This window comes from Corvus cornix, chromosome 1A (genome assembly GCF_000738735.6).
Source record: "Corvus cornix cornix isolate S_Up_H32 chromosome 1A, ASM73873v5, whole genome shotgun sequence".
NCBI classification, from domain to species: Eukaryota; Metazoa; Chordata; class Aves; order Passeriformes; family Corvidae; genus Corvus; species Corvus cornix.
In genome coordinates this window covers 11,567,184-11,586,125 of record NC_047057.1, presented here as the reverse complement: position 1 = coordinate 11,586,125, position 18,942 = coordinate 11,567,184, and the positions used below count along the sequence as shown (strand labels likewise).

General features: G+C 39.0%; 1 protein-coding gene across 4 annotated transcripts in view; it reads right to left on the bottom strand.

Annotated features, from left to right (window-relative positions):
• LOC104686882 (gamma-secretase activating protein) overlaps positions 1–18,099 on the bottom strand; it is a 69,784-nt gene extending 51,685 nt beyond the window's left edge. For 3 of the 4 annotated variants that reach the window (XR_005604612.1, XR_005604613.1, XM_039571641.1), the window contains exons 1-12: positions 17,902–18,099; positions 14,419–14,492; positions 11,527–11,583; positions 10,751–10,820; positions 10,290–10,346; positions 10,070–10,158; positions 9,588–9,657; positions 8,503–8,552; positions 7,102–7,206; positions 6,120–6,179; positions 5,402–5,445; positions 3,720–3,805 (exon numbers count right to left, since the gene is read on the bottom strand). Coding sequence is in view for 2 of the 4 variants with exons in the window: in XM_039571641.1 (XP_039427575.1) it covers positions 3,720–3,805; positions 5,402–5,445; positions 6,120–6,179; positions 7,102–7,206; positions 8,503–8,552; positions 9,588–9,657; positions 10,070–10,158; positions 10,290–10,346; positions 10,751–10,820; positions 11,527–11,583; positions 14,419–14,492; positions 17,902–17,986 (847 nt within the window). In the remaining 2 variants the exon portion in view is untranslated. The remainder of the gene's footprint in view (positions 1–3,719; positions 3,806–5,401; positions 5,446–6,119; positions 6,180–7,101; positions 7,207–8,502; positions 8,553–9,587; positions 9,658–10,069; positions 10,159–10,289; positions 10,347–10,750; positions 10,821–11,526; positions 11,584–14,418; positions 14,493–17,901) is intronic. The other variant, XM_039571639.1, reaches the window with a different exon arrangement.
• Between the last annotated feature and the right edge of the window lie 843 nt (positions 18,100–18,942).

Here is an 18,942-nt window from a genome sequence, read left to right as displayed (position 1 = left end):
CTCACCTTTTACCTTTATTGAAAGTTTATCATTTAAAAGAAGAAAAGAAAGTAATACAAATACAGGTACTGTGGTGTAAAAAAATAAGGATGTGTATAGAAGCTATACAGAAAATGCCACAGTACAGAAAAAGCACAAGTACAAAAAAAGCACAGCTACCAACTTACATCATTTGATTAAATGCCTCAGTATTTCACACCACAAGGCTGTTCCATAGCTGTGATACAGATATGGCTGAGACACTTCACACTTCTGCCTTCTGGGGAACATAACTACTTTCTTGAGACCCAATTTTTCTTTCTGCTTATTCTTAGCTGACTGAATGTTGTTTGATACAGTTTTGCTTGGATATTTGATTCATTCAGACAACAGAAGGGCATTTTGCCAGAGCACTTGGCTTCTTTCAGAACATGCATAATTTTTAAAGTAGCAGCATCAGGACTCATGAGGAAGACTGGAAAAGCTCCAGCAACCCACAAGGCTGTTTTATTATCAACAGCTCCCTTCCAGCACTGTACATTTCTTTCTTGTATGCTGGAGGCTACTGTGTACACTGCTCTATAAAATGGCACAACATGCAAGCGAGCATGTTCAGACTGAAGTGTCAGTGGGCAATATGCAAGCTGACCACAGAAACAGCAGCTATGGGGGATTAGTAACAGGATGTGCATCTTTCAACTCAACAGTTTTGGTCCATGTGTCAACAAGCTGAACTACAAACAACCAGAAATAACAAATGGTGCTTCATTAATACAGGCAGAAACATGGCAGCCTCAGACCAGCAAATGTCCAAGCGCTGTTACACCTGACACAGTTCTGGCAATCCCAGTAGAGCAGCCAGAGACTGAGAATACACCACAGACTCATTTCCTACCCTTAGCAGTGCTCTCTGCAAATTAGAGCTGGGTTGTGCTGCTGCAGGGAAAGCTTGTTAGCCTGTCGCACCTGTATGGTAAGTGTTTAGTGTGAAAAGCCAGATCTTCCACACTACCCATTTCAAAATCACTTGCAAACAGTAAAAGTTGTAGCTGAATGTCTCGAGGTGAGAAGACACATGAAAATATACTTAGATGGACATTTATCTTTCCAGAAATAAAAGGGAAAAAAGATCTTGACCACAAAGGTCAAAAAAAAAAAAAAAAAAAAGAAAAGAGAAAAGAAGGAAGAATTTTAAAATTAAGTTCTACTCCTATTCAGGAAACGGCAGTTACAGCTCTGGCACTCAACAAAGTCACCCCACTGAGACTCTAAGAGTCACCTATGATATGCAGACATTAAGTTTTCCCTAGGAAACTTTAATTTTAAATTCTTCATTTCTGTTCAAGCAAAAACTCAAGACATGAGGCTGTAACAGCATCTCAACAGGGCATCCAAATGCCACAACTCAAATACAACATTGCCCCAGGGCATTTTGTCTAGTTGTACTGACTTAGAAGTAACTTGCCTCACTTCAGCTATCCAAACATCTCTCATTTAGACTCCTATACAGCTAACAAAGAAAGAAGGATTGAAACAATCACCCGCTGGAGATGCCTATTTCTCTCTAGAAACATAGTCCAGATGCCTAACTTTCAGGCAGATAGTTAGGTGATGGTAATCCAGTGCCTATTCCAGTACTAATCCAGACCTCTTACTGCCTGCATTTTTTTTAATACTGAGCAAATTTAATAGAAAAATATTTTTAAAGCACTAAGAGAAAACATAACAGCACAGTGTTTCCTTAATAACCATTGAATTCTGGACATGTGAAGTTAATTCTGAGACTGGAACTGCTTGATCTCAGCTACTCAAGAAGTACATGGGAATATTTATCTGGAGAGATTTCATCTGTGCTGAGTGTAAGGAACAGAGTTATTTTTCTGCTGTGGAACTGAGAAGTGAGAAAGGAAAAGTGATTTCATTCAGAGTTCAGATTGACAGGAGCCAATAACAGTTTCATAAAAATGGGAAATTGCATGGAATATTCCAGTCTGAAGTTTTGCCAATTATGCTTTTCCAGGGATGGCCGAATGGTACAAGGAGGGATTCTGGCATTAATATCAGAGGTGTGCTAGCAGTCCCGCAGAAGGTACAGTCTGCACCACAAAGAACTTGCAGTCCAGTCTTGCAAATCACCACTGAGGCACAAAAGGGAACTTTAGTGTGATTACCCACAGTGTTCTTCAGCAACTAGGTATGGTTTTAGCACCAAAATAACTTGCTCCAAACTGTTAGTTACCCAAAATGACATGTGCAAGGTAATCCTCAGTTTCAGGCAACATTCAAGGAAAAGCCACATAGAGTAAACTCATTTAGTCACTGCAATTTTCAAATTATGCGTTTTACAGTAAGTGCAGTGAAAAGCACCTGTGAAAGGTTCCACACAGACTTTAAATATTGTGTCACCAGACAGAAAAAAACATTTTATTTCAGAGTAACCAAATAAGAGTCTTGTTGGAGGATGACTGAATTTCATCCTAAACTCAAGGAGGTGCTTCAATCTGAATAAACTCCAGAGGACTTTAGGTTTAAAAGGAAACATATACACAAATCAGTAATATTTTCCATTATTGGACTGGCTGTTTATATAAGAAATTGCCTTGCTAAGAGAGAAAAAGCATAATCTACATTTGAAAGATAGAAACTTGTCTTTCTCTTACTTCTGATTCCTTCCCTCTACTCTTTATAAGTGTGCAGTTTGCCTTGGTAGGAGAAAAACCCATGTAAGGAAGTTGTATTTCACTTGATTTGCATTAATGGAAATTTCAGTGCAAGTGGCAGACAGCTCAGCAGTTCACTGATGTGCACAGCAGGCTTTGGGGAGTGACATGTAAAGCCTCTCCTGCAACACTTCCCGGTACAACTCTGCTGACTATTCAAAGGTTAAACAGATACCATCTCTGCCTGCCTGTGTGGTCTAATTCAGAAGCTGGAAAAAGCTGTGATGAACAGGTACCTCTTGAGACCAGTTTTTAATGCAAAAAAGTTCATGGCATACATTAGGATGGAGGGAAACTCCAAAATCCTAAAGGTTTAACAAACATGTTAGGTTTTAGTTTAAAGAATCAGATATATATACTAAATCCTTGAGTAGCACATACCAAGTTTAGTATCACATACTTGGGCCCTCTAAACACCACATACTAACAGCAACACGAAACTCTTAAAGCCTGCATTGCGCATACTCTGTGTACATATGTCCACTCTGTAACACAAATATATACTAGATCAGAAACCCAGACAAAACCTTCCTTGAATTTACTTTCTAACACAATTCTGGTCAGCTTTAACATTAGATTGCTTTAATGTAACACACAACACCATGCTTTGGTGTTCTGAAACTGACTGGAAAATGCTACGGTGTTCTTAGGCTGAGATATTTCACTAGAGGAGGGCATGGTACCAGCTCTTTGAAGCCGGGCTACTAAAAAGTTTCTGGGTGACTGTTTTGTTGTTGGTGTTGATATGTAAAACCCTGGGTACTTCAGCTCAACTTCACTGCAGCTTTCAGAAGGTAAAATTTATTAAGGCAAATAAAGCACAGTTGCCTTCTCCCTCTCCTCACAGTTACCTGTCAAGTATGCTCTAAAGGAATACAAATCTCACACTCACATTATAAATGTTTGTATTTTTGTGTGGTTTTCAATATTGTATGAAGAAATTCAGTAATCAATTAGGACTATACTGCACGATAATTACTAGTGGAGGTAATTTTGACCATATTTGTATTTGTTCATTACCTGCTTTACTTGTAAAAACTTGAAGGTTCAAAGACTTAGATGCAACATCTTGATCTTGACAGTAATCATATCCAAAATTCACAAGTCTATGAGCAAATAAAGATGACTAAGTAAATCACTTCATCCACAGAGATTTATCACAACAAAAATATCACCAGAATAGTCACTATGTAATCAAAATATACTAATTAAATTATAATCAAATGTTCTGTAATGAAAGTTAAATTAGGCTTTAACCAATTTTGCTCAACGCTGTTAGAAACAAGAATCCCAAAACTGCACACTGTTATCCATCAATTTATAACATACCTGACAACTTCATATTCACTTACTGCATTGTCCAGCCATTCCCATACTTTGAAGTGAAAGCAAATTCTCATGACATACTGTAAATCCAAATACTTGTGACACTGATAACTCAAAGGTTTTGCAGACTAACTGTACAGCCCATGTCTGTAAAGCTACATTTTAATCTGCGATACGGACACTACTTTCAGTGGAAATGCTTGAAAAGAAAAGCACAAAATCACACTCACACAGAATTTGTTATACCATTACATTTTCAGTCTCATGCTGCCTGTGCTTTAATGGTCTTATGTATCTTTAAATTTACAAAGCCTATTTTCACCCTGCAGAACACCCAGCAGAAGATTGTAGTCAGTCTGCTCTAGTTTTTGTGTTGCTGGGTGGGTTTTTTGTTTGGTTGTATTTTTTTCCAGAAAGTATTTTGACCCTGTAGGGATTTTCCCCTAGGTCTTCTGCAGTAATTTTGAAAAAAATAAAATAAAGTAAAATACAGCACTGAAGCTCTTACAAGAGCTGTGTTCTTTCAGCACCAACTGCAAGGGGATACACTGCCCTTTTATAGGGCAGCCTGCACATGCAGGAGCACCACACTGGGCCTCATGCACAGCACTGAGGCATTCTGAGAGCCACAGCTTGGGCAGGGTAAAACTCAACTACCTTCAGCTACTGATACCTGACCTAACAGCTCTGGCCTCCCTTTTTATTCACAAAAATACACAGGCCCTTTTGGAATGTGAAGATCAATGAGGATTATGACAGAGTTAAACCATCCTGACTAGATTTTTCCCTCAATTAAAAGGGAGCCCTCAGGAGACAAGCTCAGATGCAGTCATGTGCATGGCAGACACAGAATCAGACAAATCTTCGTCTTTAAAAGTGCAGGCTGATGGAAAGAGCATGCTGGAGGAGAACAGAATACAGGCAGTGTCTTCACAGGCTATAAAAAGGAGCTACTGGTTTGGTTAACTGCCCAATAAAACTTGCAATAGCAATTAAAAATGCAGAGCTTCCCTTGACAGAAATTTCGACATCACCATTACAACATGCCCAAGGTTAAAACAAATTAATTTAAATAGGTGTAGCATACTCAGAAGGTTTAACCTATAGCTAGAGACAAATTGCTCTTCAGACAAATAATTTTTTAAATGGCACTAAGAAGCAGTCAAGGATTAAATTACTTTTTACCGTTGACCCTGATGAAAATAAGAACTGGAGGTCTGGACACAGTTTTCATGTTATTCTTATGTTCCAGTACCATGCAAGCAACTGCAAACAAAGATATTGTGGCTTGGACAAATTTTACATGGGTTTGTAAAATGTTACCATGTATATTAAAAAGAAAGCAAAACAAAACATTAAAAAACCAAACAACTTACTTCAATTGTGTGTCATTTACAGCAATATCCAGGTGTGATTCCAGCTGTTAAACAAAAAAGAAAATAAACTTGTTCTTTACAGAGGTCAATATACTCTGTTTAGTATTTCAGACCAGTAAAATGTGTCATAGTCACTTTTCACCAGGTTCAACATTTTAACAAGTTTATTTATCCTCCTCTAAATCCTTACAGCCACTTCAAAAACCCCCATAAAACAGATTCCCTTTAAAAAGAGAAAAAAAATCACTGCATTGCAGGAATTTTCAGCCACTGGGTCAAAGGTCTAGTAACAATGACATGTTGTAATTTTTATGTTCTGTTCTTTGTATTTTAACTGCAACAAACGTTCTTGTCACTTAAAACTGACAAAAAATCAGTACACAGTTTCTTTGTCTAGTGCACTTGATAAGTCTGCTTTTTCAAAAGCTGAGTATTAGATCAGAATAGCGTCATGAGTGTCACTTACTGCCTTCTAGGTCAATAAAAGTGTAATTCCACTAAAGTTACCATACTGTGGCAAAATCTGAATCTGACTGAATGTATTCTTGATAAGAAACTAATGCAAAAAATCCCCAAAAACAAACAGAAATACAAACCCCGGTTTTCCTATGAAAAAGTTTCAATGATAAAAAAGGCAAACAGATCTCTGTACCAGTACCTGGAAAACATAATTACATCCCACTAAAAACCATTATATAATAAAATACTCATAACTTACTATTGAGTTAAAATTTTCATCAGGATAAAACTGGACACACCTTAAAGTACTCTTTGATTCCTGGAATTAAAAAGGACATGTTTTTAAAGTAAGAAAGTATATTGTATAGACTGAAAAGTGGTTGGATACTCAGAACCATTCTTCACACTCAAACTGCTTTGCTAACAGATATGCAGAAGTTAGAGGACAAAAGAATTTAAAACCACATATAATCCCTCACAATAGCACAATGACATGCTTCCTTCCTGTCCCAGATCATTATCTGCCAATCATATATAATTGCGTGGGCTCTCACTTGAAGCACAGCAATACATGTCTCACACATTTTAGAAAGTTTAAAAAATATTTTCCATATCTACCTATATGGCAAAAAGAACTGTATCTTACTTTGGCCAGCTCAAAAAGGGTATCTCTGAAACAAAAACATGAATACATTTCTCCATCACAGTTCACTTCCTGTTATTTCCTAACATTCACTTTTTTCATGGCTAAGAAGAGTAAATAAAAACCCTTTTTTATTTACAGAGAATGCATCAGGTGCAAATAGCCCCTCAGACAAAATAAAAAATCCAAACTCTAAGAGTTTCAGAGTTTCTTGCCAAGAACCTGTCCTCATCTGGTCACTCAATAAGTCTGCATACAAAATACTTTCTAGATGTGAATTCTCTAGAACAGAGGTATTACTCTCAACAGTTTTGGATAGATTTAGATAGTTTTCAATAATAGACTTTTCTAAAGCAAAAAAAAAAAAATTTACAAGCCCACCTTTTTTATAGAAAGCACTAAGACCAGAAGTCTTCTTGCAATTTACTAAGCACAATAGCAGCTAAGGCAAGTTTGGCTTCTGCTTTGGGTTATTTGAGGCAGGAACAAGACAGACCATCCTAATGAAAACAAACTCCTACTTCCTACCCCACACACTCAAAACTTCACTGTCTCTAGACAGGCAGGAACAAAACTGCAAGAATGACTTTCTTCTCACCTTTGGAACAATGTAGAAGAGTCTTTGTTCCATCATATCCCACTGTGCCCAAACGAGGTCATCTACAACTTTGGCTCTTGGTAGCTGACCTGACTTTTGAATCACCTAGAGGGAAAGAATAAAAATATTAGAAACCATCAAATAAGGTTTTGTAAAAATTATGCACAGTCTGTGCTTTAAAGAGAAAGGCAGTCAGAGAAGAGGCACAAACAGTAAGGAGCTTGGAAGGAACAGACTCCATCTCAGCAGCACGAAGTCCACCTTTGTTGTGTGCAAGGTGCTCAGTTTAAAGAGATCGGAAGCACAGTTTTCAGGGTACACCTACTAACAAATCTTTTCTTTAAGGCTTCCTTGCTTGCAAGAAATCCACCACTTAAACTACTCAAAGTGAATGAAGAATAGCAGCGGCACCCTTCCTCAGAGAGGAGAGAAATACCACAGCTAGTTCAGATTCAGCTACATTAACTACTGAAGGAAGATGTATCAGCTCTAAAAGAGATTTCTATCCAAAGTCTCAGCCATTTGAGAGAGAGGACTGGAAGTAAGGAAAAGACTAGAACTATGGAAAACTGTTGGGATTGTATACATGCACACTTGAATGATATAGGGAGGTTTAATTTCAACCAAAACAAATCTGTTTGTCTGAAGGACATCAGATCAATCTGTTTTCTGGTTATACTTAAGTCTTTACTCCACTACTGTAGTCTAGCATATAAAACCCATCTGCTTTAAAGGTCATGATAAACTGAGAAAACCATGAAAGATTGTAAAGTGACCAAAGTCAGGTCCTTAACTTTTCCTTCAAAGCCTACATTCACCTCCATAATGCAAAACATAGGCTTTGAGGACACAATTATTTACTATATTAGATGAATGTTTATTAATAGTAAGTCTTTCAAGCAGAGCATCCACAATTAGTTGATGACAAATTCATGTTAAAAACAGAAAAAGAGATGAGGGGAAAAAGAGATTGGAAAATTCACTGTACTTGGACTGTATCTAAGTTTTACATATTTTGTTCATTTGTTTTTTTAAGTGAATCCTTTACTGGGTTCACACAGACTCACAAAAGACAAGGTTAGGAAGGTGACTCTGAAAATATTTTAAATGGTTGCAAATATTTTAAATGGTTTAAAAATGAATAAACACTATGTTTACTCCCAACTTCTAACATACAGAAGAATTCAGCAACACATAAAAAAACCAATAAAATAAGTAACTTTCCTCATAGATTACAAGGTGTAAAGTTTTTCAATCAGCTTTGTGGTTACCTGCATAAGTTGCCATACTAATCAATGTTTTCTTTATAAACTATGTGTTGCCCAAGTATAAAACTACAAAAGCTTTCAGCTAAATTAATTAAAGTAGAAAACCTCATACCCAATGATTTTTCAATCTTACCACTTTGTGTTCTTCTTCTGCAACAACACGAATGTCAAATTGTTCAATATCTTTAAAATATTAAAAAAATAATTACAAACAAACATTTTCAAATGCTTTTATGCAGCTAATTACACAAGCCCACCTCTGAGAATTCTGTAAGAACACTTTAGGGCCAGGAAAGTTCAACTCAGTGTAAGAGGAAATCTGTGATACATGAGCACAGGTGCCTAGACAGAGATCTGGATTCTCTTCCTTTCCTCAGCTGAGAGTGGCCTCAGCCATAACACCTTGTGGACACAGTTCCCTGCCCAAATCAGTACAGCACAGGCACGAAGAGCAATGACTGGAATGTGCCCAACCAAGCCAAGGAGCACGCGTGGAAAGAAAGAGTCTGCAGAGCTGCATGCCCATGTCTGAGACTATCCCTGACCTGTTTCACTTCCTATCATGAATACCCCTCACAGTCCTTTCCAACACAAAATTCCTTAAAGTTATCCACAGCTGGCCTGCATGAGAAGTGCAAGATTCACCCAGCAGATCTTGTGTTTCTGTTTAGCTCTGTCCACTTCAGTCTACCCAGGGTTGGTGTCTAGCTCAGGGAAGATGGGCCTCTCCAAGGGGATGGGAAAGCAATCTCACTCTATAATAAGAAGGAAAAACCCAGCCTTTTCCAAGTGCCCATCTTTATCCATTCCCTGCCATTAGATTAGGCTCAACATGCAATGTTAGCTGAATCCAAGGAACTATTGTCCCATTGCAATCCCACTTCACATGTTAAATGACAGTCCATCTTTCAGCCAATTGATTTGCTCTGTATTTACATAGGCAGCTATAACAAATCTATTTTAGCTTTTTTAGAAATAAAGATAACTGATGAATGCATGAGCTAAGCAACTAATTGTAGACAAAGATGGCCATTCTGTTAACATTGAAAAAATTCCAGTAAATGATACAGTTTTTGAAAGACCTTTGGAATACCTAGAATAACTCACACCCTTCTTTTTCCCGTTTTTTTTTCCCCAATTAAAGTATACCAAAACCATAATCTATAACAATCATCTTCAAGAAAAGAATAACAATGTACTTTGAAAATATTAACTCACATTTATCTTCTGAAACTAGCAAGAGACGACTTTCTGTAGAAGAATTTCTGCCTTCAACTGGATAAAGAAACTACACAGAAAGTTTCACAAAAGTAAGTAAAAAAACAAAGTCGTTTAGAACACTTATCTAAAACGTTTTGGGTTTTTTTTTCTGGATATTTATGTATTTTTAAATTAAATCAGACACACTAATGATATTCAATTAATAAAAATAGCTATTATTACATATTAATAGTCATCAGTCACTATAACTGCAAACTGTGGAAGACTGAAGAGAAAAAAAAAGGAGCCTTCATGTTGGAGAAATATTGTACACCAAACATTTTAAGAAGTTTCATTTTTTTATTTCTGTGAAGAAACAGGGTGACATTATGTCTGTAACAGATGCAAGATAAAATGAGGTATTTCTGCACTAAACCATGTTTTCTCCCTAGCACAGCATATCAAAAAAGGCTTATCTTTAGATTAGGTGAATAATTTACCTGTACTCGAACAGAGCTATCCACCGCCTTTAGGACTCTCACATTATTAATGGGATGAACTTCGATTAGCAAGGTTAAATACTTGGATACTGCAAAAATAATATGTTTTAGATAACAGTCTCTTATGTACACAAGTTTGTTTTCCAAACAGAAATTACATGAGAAAGAGAGCAAAAGGGTTGAATATTTCAAATAGTATAATACAATCCACTTGCAGTACCTGACTGTAAGACCTGACTTGCTCTTTCTTCCTCTGTATATTGACAGAAGCTGACTGCTGTGGGGGGAGAAAAAACCAACACAACCACAGTGAGTGTTCATATTTGATAGTAATATTACTAAACATCCTTGAAAAATGAGCATCACAATTCTTTTACCAAAACCATACATGTTAAAGGAACAACAGAAGCCCTTCTAGATGTAGGAGGCATGCGTGAATGCAGGAGGAGGAAGTGAACAAAGGGTCAGTGTGTCTTAGATGTTTTAATAAAACAGCAATATTGTCACAGCTGTGTCCTTATGTTGTTACCTACATTATCTGATGATGGATCCACTGAAATTCATAAACTGCTGCAGGCAACACATAGGTCAAAATAGATATAAGTAATTCTAAACCCAAATGAATCATCCTACTAAACTAAATCTTTATCAAAAAAATTTAATGATAAAACATGTATTTACCCAATAACGTCCTTTCATTGTTGACTGAGCAGCTGATTATGTGCAGATCCTTCTCAAACACATAGAGGTGCTACAGAGAAACATGGTGATGTTAATAACTGTGCTTTTTTAAACTCCATAAAGGAAATAATCTAATTACTTCTTAGGAAAACGCTGCTGTCCAGTACACAGCTTCTGTCTTTAAACCAAATCTTTTCATGGCCAGAAGAACCATATTTCAAGGCTCAGTTGTAACAGCTCTCTCTCATGTTTGTTTTTTATGAGTTCTTTTAAGCTTTATGTTGCCACTTGAGCAGCACAGCAGACTTTTATGTAAATACAAAATTTCACTCATTTCATACTATTATGGGGACACTTGCAAAGGCCTGTTATCATGGTTCTAGTTATTGAATTGTAGTATATTTATTTTTAGAATAAAATAATCTCTTACAAATGGTAGCATCAAACAGACCAAGAATGCATATATAAAGAAAAACCCAAGCATTTACTTCTTGGCACATGTGTGCAATGTGAAAAGGAGTGGAAAGGACTTGTTGTTTAGAAGGTTGTCTAGAAAAAAAGATTGCAGACATGATGCTTTACTCTCAAGCCTTTCAGATGTTCTGCAGTGTGGTGCATTTTAATACTACTGAGAATTGTACCAATACCTTCTCCAGTATCTTTTCTATTTCAAACAAGGATACACTCCTTAAGGACATAACATACTGTGTTGCAAAGCATCAAAATCTGAAACACTACAGCACTTTCACCAGAGAGAAACCTGGCATTGCTCTCACCTCATTTTGTTTAGTTTGAAGATCGTACAATCCAATGTGAGTATTTCTCTGATTTCCCTATGGATGAGAACAAATTAGCACTAGCAATATAAATATACACAAAGTTAAACATTGCTCTTTTTTTTTCCCCTGTTCTCCCTGCCCCTTGACACACATCCTCACACACTTCCCTGTCCTACATATAAACAGGCAGTCAATTATCTAATTCCAAGAAAGCAAATTCTAATTCCAAGAGAACAAAGATTTATTTTTTCCTTTTAGAACTAACCCATGGGATAAAGCTGAAATGTGGCCAATCCACAGCCCACAAGCCATTGCATAAACCAAGTGCCTCTCTCTCACTTTGCTTCTAAACTGGTTTTAGTTATAGGCAGTAAGACCAGGAAAAGAGATGTCTGTACAAGAATCAAGAGGGATGCTGTGGCCCCTGGAGACTTAAGGCTGGTATTCCAAACCTCACCAACTTGGTGGGTCATTGCTCCAAAAGGGAGCACAGAAACATCAAACATCACCAAAAATCATCTCCCAGTGATCTGGCTGTAGCCTGGAAAAAGGATTTCAGGTCTGTCTTAGGAAGTGATTTCTTGAAGGCTAAGTATTTTACAAGTTCACCATTAGCCTTCTGCCTTTGAAGAATAACATAATACATACCCTTTCTAGCTTATTGATAATTAATATATGATGATTTTGTTTGGGGCACTTACACATGTTTGGGATTACAAATCACAACTTTACTACTTCTTAATTTTTATCATGTCTTAAATTTTCAAAATATTAAAAAAGAAAATTCTGCTTTGCAGCATACACTGGATAGCAAATTAAACTGATGTCTATTAATGTACTCTGGGTATAGGCACTAAATTGCTAAACTGCTGAAATTAAATCCAGCCACACAGGCTTCTACTTACACAGTGAGCATCATTGTTTTTAACAACTGCTTAGGGGGAGAGGGGAGAGATCTGTGGTTATTTACAAATTTATGGTGTCTTTGTGAATTTGAAACAAAAGCCTGAGTATTCGCTTCCTAAGGGGTCTATTTCTGAGTGTCTCATTATTGTTGTGGCAATGACAAAAGTCTTTGACTTCTGATTTAAACAAGGAAAACAAAATGTCTTTATATTAAGACACAGGCTCCAGGCTTCCTAATTTAAGATTAGGCAAGTGCTTTCACAAATAACTTTTTTTTTCAAGTGTGTCTGAAACGTTAACACCTTCTGTACTTAGATACTGAAAAATACACTTTACAAACTGGTAACAGAACTACATCAATGCCCATGGCCATGCATAAACTAGGATACTTGTTTTCATGTGCACTCTGAAGATTCTTGCATTATAATGCAAATAGAATTCACTTCTGTTAAAAATATCTTCCTTTACACTACTAATGTCACAAAATACAGACACCGTCAAAGCCCCTGTACAACATAATACTCTAAAATGAGCTTGAAAATAAAACTCATTCTCCACCTTCTCCTAGTTTCACACAGAATACACTTAACTGTCTCTCACTTAGAAGACAAAGGTTGTTTTCTATTTGTATCTATTGGGGAACAAGCCAGGCCAGCTCAGTCGAGTTTACATCCTGTGTAAGTGCCATACAATTCTTCCCAAAGAACAGGCAACAAGTGGCCAGTTCCCTAAGCTCCACCAACTGTTTTGACCAGATCCCTACAGACTACAGTGGGAGCTTAGACACCCAGCATGCAGGCAGACACCTACATTTAGATGTGTGAACCTTGAGCTACAACTCATCCCTTGTGCCAGTTGCAAGAGCCTGAAGAGCACACAAGGCAGTTAGACTGTCAGAGGCCCAGAAAAGCTTAGTGTGAGATTCCACAGGTACCAGAAAGCAGCAACACCACACACACAGAGTACCAGATCTTCTGCTGAGCTAGATGATTAGTTGCATTAAGTCTTCTAGAGTTTTGAGCAATGAAAAAATCCCAAAATTTGACACACACTTTAGAATTGGTTTTATGGTTACTATTGTCTTGTACAGACTCCCCTCCCTATGCTTGTACCAAAGGAAACATCCACCCACAGTTAACGTGTATTACACCTTGATGAAGGCCTCACCTCTTCCCTTAACCCTAGGGAAGCTGGAGAGTTTTAGCATTGTTGAGCCAGAGGGGAATGAAAGCAGCCCTACTCTACTGGAGTTCACCTCATATCTGTACTCCTCAAGAAACAAGATCCTCCAGATTCCAGCTGGATCTACAGACTCCTCTGAGCTGCACAGTCAAGGAGCACAGCTTGTCTCATCAAGGAAATGATGGGAATGAGATGAAGTTTCACCTTCTGAAACCATTAGAAAACCCACTTGGATGTAAAACTACAAATATATGGAGAGCAAAATCCTATGTTAAGAAGTCAGCTCTAGATACTTCAGGACATCAAATAAACAGTGGTTACCTCAGACTACTTCAATAAAGTGTTATGGATGAATCTTAAAGAAAGGTATGCGCAGAAATAGGGTTAGATAAATGGTATCCTAAGACATCTTAGTAGGAGAAAATATTTAACTAAAACACTGCTCACAGTTTAATAGCTAGGCTTTGCCGAGAAATTGAGGATGAAATTATGTGCTGCTTGTGAAGTGATTTTAAAAAATTGCATCTCATTCATGGGGAGATTCTGGCCCAACAAAAACTCAAGGGCAAAAACCCTATGGATTTAATCAGGTAAGTACTTTACTCTCCATTTCATCATTCTTAACCTTTGTCTGAAGTGGAGACCGGTATTTTCCCATTGCCCAACCCCCCAGGTTGTAATCAGTCGTGTTTCCATGTTCTAACACTCACTGCAAAACCAATTAAACTACAAGAACTGAATTCAATTCACATACAGTATTATTCTCAACTATATTTTTATAAAGTTCCAAGATGGACTTACCTTCCAGGTATAAATAATTTTTCCATTTCTTTCAACATTTACAATGTAAAGTGCTGATGAATTCTCAGAAGTGTCTGAAATAAGAAGTACAAAAAGGCGCAGGATTTTCATTTCAGATGGTTCATAATATAATTTATGCACATTTTAAGCAAATATGCTAAATATATTTTTACATGTAAATACTTATTTGCATTTTATTACTCCCAAAATTACTCCCTTCTGGAAAAAGAGAGAGTATTTCTTACATCATTATTTAAACCTGATAAACTTCAACACAAATAGCCATGGGATTTTAAAACATGCAAGAAAAAAATTATTTCTGTAAACTCCTACCTCTTCATTATAATTGTGATTCTAATGGCCAGTACCTTTTGTTATGAAAATGGAATGTGCTTTTTCAAAGAATAAAAAAAAACAAACCAAAAGACCCCCTCGCATTTATTCATTATACACAACCTGGGGTTCAAACAGTCCAGTCATACTCCAGTTCTCCACACACTACAGGAAGACAGAGCTAGCCTGAGGAATATATCATTTGCTCACACCTGCTCCTTCAGCGTCTCAAAGAAAAACCTGAAAATAAACTACATCTTTAGACATTAGTTCTACAACACCAACTTTTCTGTGCCATTCTTAGCCTCTCCTCCTCCTCCAAAAAGAAATAAGTAAAGAAAAAAACAACCAAAACCCAAAGAACCACAAGATTAAATACCATACAGAGAGATAGGCAACCTACCTACAAGTACAGGGAATTAAACAATGAAGGACATATGGGATGTGAATGAAAGAGTACAGTTAAAATGGAAACAAATGAGTCGGAAGCTAAGATGGACACAGAAAGAAAAGAGCTTATTTAGACAAAGCAGTACAAAATAAAAAGAAAACCACCAGAAAAAAGGACAAAATATTGTATTCAAGGTGACAAAAATGCATGCTTTTCCTGATACTGCTTTTATGTTTTGTAATCACTTCAGCCCTCAAAAATGTAGGCATCTCTTATGGAATTTTTACTAAAAGCTGAGATTTTGCCCTTAGTAAGATTGAAGCTGCATGACTGGTCTTAATTTTATAATAAAGGTGGCCTGGAGGTCAGTAAGCATCAATATAGAGAACTCTCCACAACCCTCTGTAAGCATTTAGTCAAGTCTGACACTATTTACCTGGCGGTTATTACAAAGTGTTGCTAGAAGGAAGACACTTAGTGAAACTTATTTTAACAAGCCTGATACTATAAACTGGCTTGTATAGTTTGCAGTGATAAAACTTGAAAAAACTGTTTTCAAGTATTATCAGAAGGAAGTAAATTTTCTATTTTGTTGTGGGATGACAATGAAAATCCTTCCTGTACATTGAGCAACACATCACTTTCTATTGGTTTCAGATCACTTGAAGTACACTACAATACCACTACATTAGGGCTAGATGGTGACAGCTGGGAGAGTCTAAGATAACAATATACTCTTTTTTTTGTTATCAGAAGCTTCCTGGAACTTAACCACCACCTCAAACTTTCAAGATGAGTACTACAGTCTCCATATTCCCTCATGAAAAACTTCTTCAGAACAGAATTTTGGTAGAGAAGAAGCTCCATGAGCAATCTCTGTGTCAATGAATTTCCCTATCATCTGACATAGACATTCTAAAGGTGCTGAAAAAGTTCTGAATCAGAAGAAAGTTTCACATCACTGAACAGTCAGTGGGAATATGGAGGCAAAGAAGTGGCAATAGCCTCTGCCCTTGGAAAGTCCTGCAGTAAAACCCTGCACATAGAATTACAACTCCTTCCTCATGCCCACAGCCGAGACCAGCAGATGAAGGGCTGCAAAAGAACCAACCCAGCCTGCCAGCCCAGCACCCAGCTTTTATCAACATAATCAGGAGAATGCAGAGCTTGATTTCCTGAAGGCCATTATATGCAGCTCATATGAAAGTAAGTGGAATAAAGAGAACAAGGCTGGTTCCCTTCACTTGCCACTCCCTTCCTCTCATCACAGCTACTCCCAGCTCTCATGCAATTTGCAGTTCTCACATGCTATCAAGTGCTTTCAAGTCCTTAGGAAAGAAAATAATAAATATGAATACCTAACATCTGAAAACTGACACAAAAGTACCATGACTCCTGAAAATTACTTGCTTTCTGTGATTAGATATTTCTTTGATGTTTAAATTAATCTTTTCAAATCCCTACCTCCCACCTTCACATTCCTAATATGACAGCATTGCATGAGGGGGAAGAAGTCACTACACAGAGATGAGTTAAAATGAAATACAGCAGTGCTGGTATTTGATCAGATGCACCTTCCAAACTAGATTTTTATGATTCTGTATCACCAGGAACATTACTGAATGAAGAGTCTATTACATTTTAAAAGACTCAATACAATTTTCCCCTTCCCAAAAAGAAGTCAGTGCCATTTTGAGACCTTTATGCCATTAACATATAGGTTGATTTATCTTTGAATTAATCACTGATGAACTAATAAATTCATAGATTAATCAGTTATGCATGGAGAATTTCAGAATTGTACCTCAGATCCCTCCAGTACACATTTCAACAATTGTTCAGTAAATGTAGAAAATGCAAAGTACTTTTTAACAGATTTTGTAAATGGTGGCTTGGTAAATAATACTCTTATTTTCCAAGATGATACTTTCTGATTTGTCACCAAACAAAATCTTAGGAGTCTATTTCATAACAGACCCTCAATGTGGGAAGCAAGTTAAGTATTTTGAGTAAAGTAAAAGCAACTGAAGGCATTTCAAGCTCATCACACCGTGCATGATGATATTTCTACTGAAGCACTAACAATTACAGTATTATTATTTTATTAGAATAAGGTTTTCATCGGTTTCTGAAAAGCAGAACTGAGCCAGCTGCTCTGCAGATTCATAACAAGCAAAAAGCAACAGTGCCAAGAATACGGGAGGTCACTTTTTTCCAACCACTACCCCGAGCGCTCGCTATGCTGGCGATCGCACGGTGCTGTGACAGCTGACGCTGCATCTAATTTTAAACTAGCACTCATTTACCAGACACACGAAAGTGTTCAGGCTGTGGGGTTTTTCCTCCCAGAAAGGGGAGTAGCGTGGGAGAGGGAGCAATGGTAAAACTTTTTTTTTTGAAGGGGGAGGAGGGGAGGAAAAAAAGAGAAAGCCCCAAACGTGTGAAGAAGCAGGAAGAAGAAACAAGTTGTGGAGTGTAGCAGATGTGTAAAAGTGTTTTCGGCATGTGAGAAGTTCCTTGAGGACACCAAACTTGCCTGCCTCGAGTCCTCCGGCACCCGAGGGTCGCTCCCTCAAGCCCCGGCCGCTCCCCCGCCGCCATCCCCCGGCCCCCGCGGCCGGAGGTCCCGCTGGGGACCCGCACCCGGGGCCTCGCGCAGCCCGGCTCCTCCGCGGGCGGGCGGGCACGGAGGCGGCCAGAGAGAGGAAGGGACGGCCGGCCTGAGGGATGGGGCTCTCCTCGGCCTCCCGGAGCGTTACCTAGAGCCGCGGCGCAGCCCCGCTCTGCCAGCCAAGGCACCACGTCCCTTCGCAGCTCGAACTCGGGCGCCAGGCGCACCAGCATCGCCCCGGCCCGGCCCGGCCCGGCGCCGCTCCGACTCCGCCGCCCTCAGCCCGCCCCGCGGTGGGGGATGCGCCCATCGGGTGTTCCGGCGGTTCCCGGCCCGCTCCCGGCGTCGCCGGCCCTTCCGCTTCCTACCGGGCACGGCAGCGGCGGGACAGCGCCTCCGAGCCTCCCGCGGCGGCCGGCCGCCGTGCAGGTGACCCGCGGGACTCGAAGGCTCTCGTTTTCCCCATGGAGCGGGCGCCCAGGCTCCCCCTCGGGCGCACTGGAAGAATCACGGAATCACAAAATATTTTGAGTTGGAAGGGATCCACAAACATCATCAAAGTCCAGCTCCTGGCCCTGCGCGGGTCAGTCTCAAGAATCACACCATGTGCCTGAGAGCGTTGTCCAAACGCTTCTTGGTGCTGTGACCGCTTCCCTGGGGAGCCTGTTCCAGTGCCCATCCAGCGTCTGAACCAAAAACCTCTTTCTAATATCCAACCTACACCTTCCCTGACACGACTCCAGGTAATTCCTTACTGTCACTGGTCACCAGAGAGAAGATGGGGCAATCCTTTTGGGAGCTTCATCACGGAGTGAATCCAAGTGCCTCAGACAGCTGCCTGTCAGTGAGGCCTGGAGTTGTAGTCACCTGGTGCTCACCAGGATCAGGAGGCCCCCTGATGGGTTGCCCTGGTTGTGATCCCCCAGGCAGCATTAGCTGTTTTCCAGAACTTCAAGTAGCATCCCTGTTTTCTGAGGCTGTGCACTCTGAAGTTGCTTGTTGAATAGATGGAGTCTCTGTCTGTAAACTGCTGGCAGAACTTGGGGCATCCTCTCAGACTAGGCCTGGCCTGATCCTGCTTTTCATCTGCAAAGGAGGTAAAACTTCGTGTAATCTTAGGGAGCGTCGTGGTTTGTTTGCTTGGGGTTATTTCAGCTGTTGAAAGTATTTGTAGCACTGATATGGTACT